Raw genomic sequence first — 11,445 nt, 5'->3', positions numbered from 1 at the left:
GAGCCTGCTTTAGAACGCTGAAAATAAGGTATATTTTACGAATTGTTTTTGGAGAAACTATACAGCGGATCATTATAAAACTTTGATGCATTTATTAGTACATGTTTAAAGATAAAAAAATTATTTTTTGATTTGAATATTCGCTTGTAGAGGTCGTCCTGGAGAAATCTTAGTGCAGCCGCGTCGCCGGCATTGCAAATTGGTGAGCATTCTGCCTCCAAATTTCGTCTAAACTGAAAAGTTGAAATATGTTCTCGTTATTTATGAATTCCCATCGTCGATGAACCAAAGAGAGGAGAAAAAAGTTGAAAAGTGCCAAAATGGTGGAGCTTAGAACACAAAAGTACGATTTTTAGGCAAAGTTTTCGAACTTTTTCATGCAAAAATAATTGTTTAACTTAATGTTTTTATGAATATTAAAGGTTCATCGACGATGGGAATTCATAAATAACGAGAAAATATTTCAATTTTTCAGTTCGGATGAAATTTGGAGGCAGGAGAATGCTCACCAATTTACAATGCCAGCTGCACTAAGATGCCTCCAGGACGACCTCTACAGGCGATATATTCAAATAAAAAAATAATTTTTTTGTCTTTAAACATGTACTAATAAATGCATCAAAGTTTTATGCATTTATTAGTACATGTTTGAAGATAAAAAAAATTATTTTTTTATTTGAATATATCGCTTGCAGAGGTCGTCCTGGAGAAATCTTAGTGCAGCCGCGTCGCCGGCATTGCAAATTGGTGAGCATTCTGCCTCCAAATTTCGTCCAAACTGAAAAGTTGAAATATGTTCTCGTTATTTATGAATTCCCATCGTCGATGAACCAAAGAGAGAAGAAAAAAGTTGAAAAGTGCCAAAATGGTGGAGCTTAGAACACAAAAGTACGATTTTTAGGCAAAGTTTTCGAACTTTTTCATGCAAAAATAATTGTTTAACTTAATGTTTTTATGAATATTAAAGGTTCATCGACGATGGGAATTCATAAATAACGAGAACATATTTCAATTTTTCAGTTTGGATGAAATTTGGAGGCAGGAGAATGCTCACCAATTTACAATGCCGGCTGCACTAAGATGCCTCCAGGACGACCTCTACGGGCGATATATTCAAATCAAAAAATAATTTTTTTATCTTTAAACATGTACTAATAAATGCATCAAAGTTTTATGCATTTATTAGTACATGTTTGAAGATAAAAAAAGTTATTTTTGATTTGAATATATCGCTTGCAGAGGTCGTCCTGGAGAAATCTTAGTGCAGCCGCGTCGCCGGCATTGCAAATTGGTGAGCATTCTCCTGCCTCCAAATTTCGTCCAAACTGAAAAGTTGAAATATGTTCTCGTTATTTATGAATTCCCATCGTCGATGAACCAAAGAGAGGAGAAAAAAGTTGAAAAGTGCCAAAATGGTGGAGCTTAGAACACAAAAGTACGATTTTTAGGCAAAGTTTTCGAACTTTTTCATGCAAAAATAATTGTTTAACTTAATGTTTTTATGAATATTAAAGGTTCATCGACGATGGGAATTCATAAATAACGAGAAAATATTTCAATTTTTCAGTTCGGATGAAATTTGGAGGCAGGAGAATGCTCACCAATTTACAATGCCAGCTGCACTAAGATGCCTCCAGGACGACCTCTACGGGCGATATATTCAAATCAAAAAATAATTTTTTTGTCTTTAAACATGTACTAATAAATGCATCAAAGTTTTATGCATTTATTAGTACATGTTTGAAGATAAAAAAAATTATTTTTTGATTTGAATATATCGCTTGTAGAGGTCGTCCTGGAGAAATCTTAGTGCAGCCGCGTCGCCGGCATTGCAAATTGCTGAGCATTCTCCTGCCTCCAAATTTCGTCCAAACTGAAAAGTTGAAATATGTTCTCGTTATTTATGAATTCCCATCGTCGATGAACCAAAGAGAGGAGAAAAAAGTTGAAAAGTGCCAAAATGGTGGAGCTTAGAACACAAAAGTACGATTTTTAGGCAAAGTTTTCGAACTTTTTCATGCAAAAATAATTGTTTAACTTAATGTTTTTATGAATATTAAAGGTTCATCGACGATGGGAATTCATAAATAACGAGAAAATATTTCAATTTTTCAGTTCGGATGAAATTTGGAGGCAGGAGAATGCTCACCAATTTACAATGCCAGCTGCACTAAGATGCCTCCAGGACGACCTCTACGGGCGATATATTCAAATCAAAAAATAATTTTTTTGTCTTTAAACATGTACTAATAAATGCATCAAAGTTTTATAATGATCCACTGTATAGTTTCTCCAAAAAAATTCGTAAAATTATACCTTATTTTCAACGTTCTAAAGCAGGCTCCCCCCTTAAATTGTGTATGACAATTAAAGAAGTTACCGGAATGAAAGTCTTGCTTTAGAAAAATCATACGAGCTTTACGGTTGAGCGTAGCACACAAAGCTAATTTTTTAATAGTCCCGGGGATTTCCCCCGCAGTAAACTATATGCTATCTTCTAAGTTTTTGATTTATTTCAAGTAGTCAGGCCACGCTGTAACGTTAGAAAAGGATGAAGTATTACGTATTTAGCAGCAAAACGTATTCACATAAATTCAATGAGGGGAATCAAATAAATAGTAGGACGGATATGTTCAACTTCGAAACTAGAGAGATTATTCTATACATTTTCTATATCAATATATATATGTATATAATATCTCTGTGACGATAAAACGCTTCATTCGAAAAAATCTGCTAATCTTGTTTTCTAGTTTACACAATATAGCGATCTCTCCACTGAATCTTATCTTAAGTCACCACGTACGTAGAATCGGAGTCAATTTCTCATCGGCAGATACTTTCTTTTATCAGTTGTTATATAAATTTAATAAGTAAGTAAAATTAGATTTATTCTGTTGTCTACGATCTGAGAAAGAGATTAATTATCATCTCTTCATTCCTACAATTTGATTAATATGTATGTGTCAAAAAAAGAGAAATATATATATATATATATGTACGTATATATTCATCTATAAATCACAATGTGAGACTTGCAAGAAAAATAGCAGCACCTTTTGTGAGTACAATGAAAATCGGAAAAGGCCAATGTGATCGAAAAATTTGTGACGGCACCGGAGGCTCCGATTCCCTTAATACGCATAGTATGGGATGACACAATGCGTCGACATGATAACACGCATGATTGTTTCATCATCGTGTCAAGAATTAACGCGCGCAATCACGACGCGCACTCACTCACAGATATGTTTAATTACAAGCTTACGTACGGACGTGCGCATCGTTGCACGCGCGCGTATCTACGGCCGCAACATCGCGAAAAGTCCAACAAAATAACGTTTTTTCTTTTTTGCCCAGGTACGTACACGGGCATGCGCGTGTATGCACGTACACGTACATGGAAATATAGTATACGTCAATTAAACAGTAGCCGCACTTAATTAATTAATTGTTCTTCTTTTTTACATTACATACATACACATTAAAGCTGCTGCACCAGTACACGTGTATACGGATACACATCTAACGAATATTATATACGATATATATACAAGGACGTTTCTACGATTCCGTTCTCTCACGGCTAATTAAGTAACACGTAAACGATCTCGTGCAAGCCACGCTCCCGGTCCCAAGCGACACGTTGCAAAGTGCCAACGTGACACCCCGCATTCTGCGTCTGCAGAGACCGCATCAAGGACGCAGAGGTTTCGCGTTATTCGCGGAGTCTTACTCATTTACGTAAAAATGATTGAACAAGAGTGTTAAAAAACAAGATCCTTGTGCAATACTTATGCTCTTGTGCGACGTTTGTCGGTAGCGGACGAAGAAAATTATTTACGTGAAATTTCTAATGTTTTTGTCCGATAAAGTTTTGTCCTATAATCACCATCGATAATTGTAATTAGTTTAAAGCGTGAGTTTATTTGTAGGAAAATTTAATCGTTACGTATTACTGATTATTGCTTCTCTGCCTGTCTAGAGAAATCAAGTTAAATACATCTTCGGAGAAATGCATTCGATATTCTTCGAATATTGAATCAGTCCAGTATTTAACAGCCAATAGGCAGACCTTGCTCGCTTGGATTAAGTGATAATCGCTTGTACCGCGTTAAAAGAAATCAAATGTACTTTGAAATAGTTTTCCGACATATCCGTTTCCACTGAACGTTCGCTGATATTAGGAAAATTTTCATTTTTCCATCGCTCGACGCTCGATTGCGCTTCGAACCGCTACGCTTTTCTTTTTTACAATGTGTGTGTCTTTCATAGTTCATATCTATTCAAAAGGATTATCTTATCGCATTATATACAATCCTCTCGCTTATAAAAAACATTTAACAGAATTTTCAGTTATAAATTAAGAATTAAAAATATCTTATTTAAATATTAGTAAAATACTAACGGAAACAATATTTTGCACTAACGTAAGCGCGAATAAAAATCTTGCAAATTGACAGGAAATGTCCAATCATTTACATCGACGGTGATTATCTTGGAAAACGAAGCAACTATAAACGAGATCAGGTGATTTTACGCATATTATCGCGTGAATCGTAAAACACAATTAGTTGAGATTGATCTACGCGAAGAGAGTTCTACCAGAGCAGAGGGATATAAATACGGGCCTTTGGTGCCAATCTAAACCAACTATTCTTCAACGTATTACGGAAATCGTCGTTTCCACTCATCTAAATGTGTACGACATACATACGTCTATTTGTACTACCGAATGACACTTTCGTAAGCGTAATAAAGAGTCCACAATAAGCTTATGATAGACGCCACCCGATGAAATCACAAGCGTCCGCGTCGCCTAAAATTACAGAGACTCTTCAGAAATATGATCGCCCGTTGTATCTTTCATTCCTCGGCGGCCGCCTGCACTCCCCCGCTGTCCTCGCGATTATCGCTGGCTTTTTGTTCTTGCTCCTTTTGCGCTTTCGCTTCCGCATCTGCAAGGAGAACGTCGACACGTCGTTGCGTTATAAATCATACCGGAATACAATAATAACCCTCACGTAATATCGCTGCATTTTGTAATAACGCACCTCGAACGGCTTGCTCCTTCCAGATCCTTTTATTTTCAGCGAGGCACGGGATCCAGGGCTTGCCAATTTTGAATCTCCTATTTTCTGCACTCGAACCTATAATATACACCATTGTAAGATCGCGAATCTGTTAATAGTGTAAATATTAATAACAATATGTATCAAAAATATTCTTACCGTTGCTGGGTTCGTCTCCCGTAGCTTCCTTCACAGTGAACGGCGCAAGGACGATTTCCAGCATGTCGCTGCAAACTTGCATACTAGGTTCGACGATGAATTCTATGAATCCTATTTGAGATTCGGCTACCAACGTGTTATTGCGATCGCACAGAGGAGAAAACGGCAATCCGAGTTCTCTCTCCTTGTCACCTTGCCTAAAGAACTCCTCCAGAAGTTGCATCGTCCACCTGTGTATCAGGGATTACGACATTACAAATTATGACAATTACATATCCATGGTTTTCTTTTATCAATATCCATAAGATTAGTTTTATTCTGTTTATTACAATATAATTTAATGAAGATAAGAATTTTTTAAAAAATTCTTAAATTTTTTTATTTAAAAGATACGCATAAAGATATTGCAAGGACAACTTTTCTTCGTTTCTTTTTCATGCAAATGAAAAAACTTCAAAGTGAAGAATAAAACGGTTAACGTTCCTCGTAAAAGAAGCCTCACCTGTGATGAAGATCCCATCTTTTAGCGGGATGCGAAATGTCGCAACAATGGAGGACCAAACTAACGGCTTTGCTTTTATCCACGCTTGGCTCTGCTAAACTTAGCAAATTCTTCATATTCTTTAACTGTTGAAAATGAAAACTCATGTCGGTTGCGAGAACCATGTCGATCACGAGCGATCGGAATTCTCGAAATTCCTCTCTTGACAGGTTCTGCAATATGTTGCAGTCATTCTCTTTAAGTATCCTGAAATATATAACACATTGAAAAGCACTAACAGAACCAGATAGGATAAAGTTATTAAAAAAAGGATTGTTTTTTGATACATGTTAAGAATTACAAAGATTACGTGTAATTAATTAAAAACTTAAATTACGGGCGCAGGTGTATGTATGTGTGTGTCTGTCTAATAAAAGTTATATAATTATTCTCACTTGAATAGAAACTTTTTCGCAACAACTTCTAAAAGATTATTATCATCTAAAATTTGATCTAAATTACATATTGCTTCGAGGAACAATCAATGCCGATCGGAAGTTGAATTTGCACGTACCGGAAACTAGCCGAGATGTGGTGATTTTCCAGTACCGCCCGATCGTTATACAGGAGCGCTGTATCGCTGCCGGACATTACGTGGAAATTGTTTGTGGTCCCAGTGTGCTCGTAATCATGAATAATCGCTGCCACGAGGGTGGCGAAAATTTCGAGATCGGTCAGCCAATTCTGCAACGAATAATATTCAGCCTAAGGCTGTATCACGTACAATGCGCGCCGAATAAAGCATCGTCAAGGAAAACGGCAGAGGATCTACTCGAGTAGAAAGAATCCCTCCTTTTTGTCGAGCTGGTCAAGGTTTCAGTTCTTAACAAGAGCGATAGAAATTTCGTTTCTATTATGCTGCATTTTTAGAAAGGACATTGCGAAACAAGATTTGTTAACACTACAGCGAAAAGATGTATACAGGGTGTTTCCTAAGTAAGTAGACAAACTTAAGGAGGCTATTCCTTGGCTTATTTTAAGAAGAAAAGGTCATATAAACGTATGTCCTAAACTGCTTTGTTTTCCAAAAAAGTACATCACTGTTTCGTTCACTTTTCGGATAGCGTGCTTTTGCAGTCGAGTCAACAGCGGTGGGGATGGAGTGGGGATGGTCTCGCGGCGCCGCAAGTGAGCACTCGTCTCAGACTGCGCCGCGCGGCCCGCTCCATCCCCGCCGCTGTTGACTCGTACTGCAAAAGCACTCTATCCGGCATCACCGCTATCACGTTATCTTCGACGCAAACTTTATTAGTTCCTATTAAGTTTAGTAATTTTATTAATTATGGTAAATTACACAAACGCCGAAATGGCAGATATGCATTTCGTATACGGTCTTGCTAATGGAAACGCTCGTCAAGCGAGACGTATTTACAATGACAGATACTTTTTTTTGGAAAACAAAGCAGTTTAGGACATACGTTTATATGACCTTTTCTTCTTAAAATAAGCCAAGGAATATCCTCCTTAAGTTTGTCTACTTACTTAGGAAACACTCTGTATATCTTTTCTCATCAATTAAATTAAAGAATAATTTAAACTTGTACTCATTCTGATACTTCAACTTTAAATTGAAATGAAGAAAAGAGATACTTGAGAATACCAATACGCGAAAAAATTTATTAATTAGTATAGCTGAATAAATAATTTGTCCTGTACACAATTGCAGTCAGAAAAATGGAAATACATTTAATATTTTTTCTTTTATATATTTTATATATTAAAAATTGAGTCGAATAATGTAACGGAGAGAAGTACTAAACGCGATTGCAAAGATACACTCACCATTAAGCCCGTCTGACACAGGATGTAATGCATCGTTTGCGCAACGTCGGCAGCATGTAGGTTGTTGTGGTATGGGTTCTGATGCCTGCAATAACCCTCCTCGACTCTTCCAAGAAAGCACTCCAAAACTGCGGGTGATACTTTAAACTTGTGTATCATACCGTATCGATTGAGGAGATCGTAGCCCAGGTATTTCACCGGCGTGCCCAGAGCGGCCTCGTTCAAGGAAAACAGGTCGAACGACCAGTCGTCTAAAGTCTTGAAAAAACGAGCAACTTGAAAATAAAGTTTGCCTCGCAGACGCATTCGAGAGAATCGTCGATTTTAATTTTGATAATAATTAGCTCTCTCTATAAATTTACCGAATTTACAGCTTCCTCTTTAATTGATACCCGCTAATTAATTTTTCCGAATTAATTGCTCGAGGTAACAACTTCTCATCGAAGATAAAGAGAGGAATTTTTTGCGACAACATCCAGATTTCTATCTCCTGTGACATTTTATTCCCGCTATTGAAAATCACTCATATTTCACAAGAGCGCGAACGCACGTTGCAGTCGCGGTTTGTCGCGGCGTGGATTACCTTAAGTACTTTCACGACTTCCGGCGGAAATTGCATGAGGGCGGTGTTCGTGACCCTCCTGTAGATCCGATCGACAAATATGCCCGCTCTGATAGCGTGGGCGACCGAGCGGAATTTCGGTTTCTCGTCCGCTTTCCGCCTGGTGGTGGCGAGCTGCCTCGTGAAAGTCGACGCCAGCCACTCGCGCACTTCCGGCGGGACCGCGTCCGGCTGCACTTCCGACAGCTCGTCGTCTTCGTCCGCCAGTCGCCTACAGGAGGAAATCGCGGGACGCGATGTTAGATCCACGACGAGCTGACATATTTCGACACGATCAAAACGCCTACCTTCCTTACGCTCGATCGAGCATCGAGCCGAAACACTCGATATCCTCGAAAACGAGCACTGTGCTAACTCGCTAAAACTCGCGTTTCTGGCTCGAACATGATCGTGAACGAGCCGTTCTACTTTTTGATATACTCCTACGCTGTCCCGCGATTTATGCTATTATATCTAGCTTTCAATCTCATATGAAACATATCGTGGGAAAAATCGAAATGATAGCCCGTCTAAAGATCGCTAATTTTCTGATTATTGCATAAGACGAATTCCGCGTGAATTAATTTCTCATTCATAAGGATCTATAGAAAATAAATCACGGTTACATCTGCGATATTTCGCATATTATGCTACTATACGCTCTATGAGCAAATGCTATATGCATACAGAATATCTTTAAAATTTATCAAAAAGTGTTACAACTATAATAAATAATATTCAAATGTATTGTAAAAATGTTTTATTACGGAATTTTTTAAATATTTTATTTTGTTGAAAATAGTATTAAAAGAACGCATGCTTTTTGATGTTCTTGAAATATTTTTTGCCGTATTTCGAGCGACTAACTAAATTCTCTGAATGTATTGTATGAATATTACTTTAGTCTGTATAATTTAAATTCATTCGCTAACTGTAATTAAAGTATCGAATTTTAACTTTCAACCAAAATCAAAAAGTTACACTACTTAAGTTAAGTGGACGAATTAAACAAGAACGTTGCATCAAAAATGAGATGGGTGGAATGAAGGGTTGTAAAAACTGAGCGGTTTAAATACACCACTGCAGTCTCTCGAGCGGTGTTCGTATCCTTGATCTTAAACCTGGCTCAGTGCACAAATAGTAAGAGTGATTTAATGAGATCTAGTATAGCTTGAGCGAAGCTGCGACAGTCAGGTCGGTCGACTTGCCAAGTGATTGTCGGGAGTGTTCTTCAGTGCCAACATCAGTGTGACGACAATAATAGCGCAAACAGCAACGTTACAAAGTGCACGATGTATCGTGGTTTCGTTTGAGAGTGCAGTCGCGACGTATCCATCGATTTGTGAATGCAGGTTACACAAAACACAAAACATCCGGAAAACGGTTGCCAGTGAGATAGGTGCGAGATTTGAATCAATCGATATCACTAACGATCACGACATTTAATTAAAAAGATACAGCTAGAGACAGAGTGGAGAAAGCGGAATGTGCACGTGTAGATATTCCGTGCACAGTCGATAAATTATGATAAACGTCACAGATAAAATCTCAGCATGAGTCACCTATGACTTTGGTCGCACGCCAGGAAGCTTTGCACGTCTGCATGCACATCGCTGCCAAAAGTCGCATTATGTGTGAAGTGGAGTATCCCTTGCAACTACGGCTTTTTTTCTTTTGGAATCGATTTATGGCAAACTTTACAAAACGTCTTTCTGCAAAACACTTGGATCGCTCGGCGAAATGTACAGGGTGTTTCCTCTAACTGTAGCGCTTAGAATATCTCTGCTTCCTTTGATGATATGAAACAAGTCGAAGGACGAAATTGTTCGATTCAAAGAGACTAGTACTCTGGTAAGAAAATTATTTTTTTTAGTGTGACCTTTCACAAGATATCAAGGTCATCAACATTTTTTTAAACGAGGTGGTATATTTTCCTTAACGAAATGATGTAGCTTGTAAAAAATCAAATTCAACCATACAGAATATGTTGACCTTCAAATGACTTTGAACCACAAAAATCACGTTTAGGAAAAGAAACTCTATTTATTGTATGTATAACTACAAAGATATACCTTTTTTACAGATGTTCGAAATGATCACCGTTTACTTCCATACACTTTCGAATTCGATGAATAAACGATTGTTTTACGTTTTTGAGAGATTCCGGAGTAATTGCGGTGCACGCACGCTGAATTCTTTCTCGCGTATCTTCAGGTGTTGTCGGAATATCGCGATAAACTTCAATTTTTAGGTGTCCCCAAAGAAAAAATCAAGAGGCGTAAGATCTGGTGATCGAGCCGGCCAAGAAATTCTTTCACCACGTCCAATCCAGCGATCAGGAAATGATTCGTTGAGTATGTTCCGTGCGAATGAAGGTCAACATATTCTGTATGGTTGAATTTGTTTTTTTACAAGCTACATCATTTCGCTAAGGAAAATATACCATCTCATTAAAAAAAATATTCATGACCTTGATATCTTGTGAAAGGTCACATTAAAAAAAATAATTTTCTTACCAGAGTACTAGTCTCTTTGAATCGAACAATTTCGTCCTTCGACTTTTTTCATATCATCAAAGGAAGCAGAGATATTCTAAGTGCTACAGTTATAGGAAACACCCTGTATACGAAATATATGCGCGCATCTAGGTACATTTAAATTTAATATATATTAGTAAGTTTCTCAAATTGAATCTAAAGTTCGGAATCTGAATCTCAAATCTGGTATTTTCATTAAAACAGATTTGCATTAAAATTGACTGCGACACGCGCAGGGCGCGTTTGTTGGCTATTTAGACTTTCTAGAATTTAACTTGCCAAGTCTTTAAAATTTTAATGTTAGCCGACTCCGTGGCTATCGATCACCGAAGCAACCGTCTTAGAGTTCAGCCTGTAATATTCATGACTCGAAAGAACCTCCTGGGGTCTGCTACGCCATGTGCGGTGTACGCAAACGCATCGTCGCGTATAGCTGGAGATAAAGCGACTTTTCATGCCAAGAGAGCTTGATGGCGGCGCAAGCTCCAAGAACGAGGTGCAAGAGGAAGAGAACGAGAGAGTGCGATCCCGCGTGTATGCATTTTCGCGGAAGCTTCACGCTCGGAAGCGGAAATTTTGGAGAAACGAACCTACGGCGTACACCCGGTCTGCTCGCAGCGGCTGACTCCACACGCTCGGCATCTCTATAATGTGAAAAAACACGAGGGAAAAACATATATATCACATGAATAGGATTCACATCGATCTAAGCGTCTCGCTACATCAAGCAAACATCCCCGCATGCCGTTCTCT

At 38.0% G+C, this 11,445-nt stretch overlaps 1 protein-coding gene across 3 annotated transcripts in view; it reads right to left on the bottom strand.

Moving 5' to 3' along the window:
- Positions 1-2,987: 2,987 nt before the first annotated feature.
- The window catches only part of LOC105274790 (calcium/calmodulin-dependent 3',5'-cyclic nucleotide phosphodiesterase 1), a 137,585-nt gene continuing 129,127 nt past the window's right edge, over positions 2,988-11,445 (bottom strand). For 2 of the 3 annotated variants that reach the window (XM_026975112.1, XM_026975114.1), the window contains 7 exons: positions 8,138-8,387; positions 7,555-7,812; positions 6,287-6,456; positions 5,734-5,979; positions 5,232-5,461; positions 5,055-5,150; positions 2,988-4,958 (listed from right to left, as the gene is read on the bottom strand). In XM_026975112.1, coding sequence (XP_026830913.1) covers positions 4,867-4,958; positions 5,055-5,150; positions 5,232-5,461; positions 5,734-5,979; positions 6,287-6,456; positions 7,555-7,812; positions 8,138-8,387 — 1,342 coding nt within the window. In that variant the 3' untranslated portion in view covers positions 2,988-4,866. Of the gene's footprint in view, positions 4,959-5,054; positions 5,151-5,231; positions 5,462-5,733; positions 5,980-6,286; positions 6,457-7,554; positions 7,813-8,137; positions 8,388-11,282; positions 11,337-11,445 lie in introns of all 3 variants that reach the window. The other variant, XM_026975113.1, reaches the window with a different exon arrangement.

The sequence above is a fragment of the Ooceraea biroi genome, chromosome 14 (assembly GCF_003672135.1).
Source record: "Ooceraea biroi isolate clonal line C1 chromosome 14, Obir_v5.4, whole genome shotgun sequence".
Classification (NCBI taxonomy): Eukaryota; Metazoa; Arthropoda; class Insecta; order Hymenoptera; family Formicidae; genus Ooceraea; species Ooceraea biroi.
This window is presented reverse-complemented; position numbering and strand designations above follow the sequence as displayed.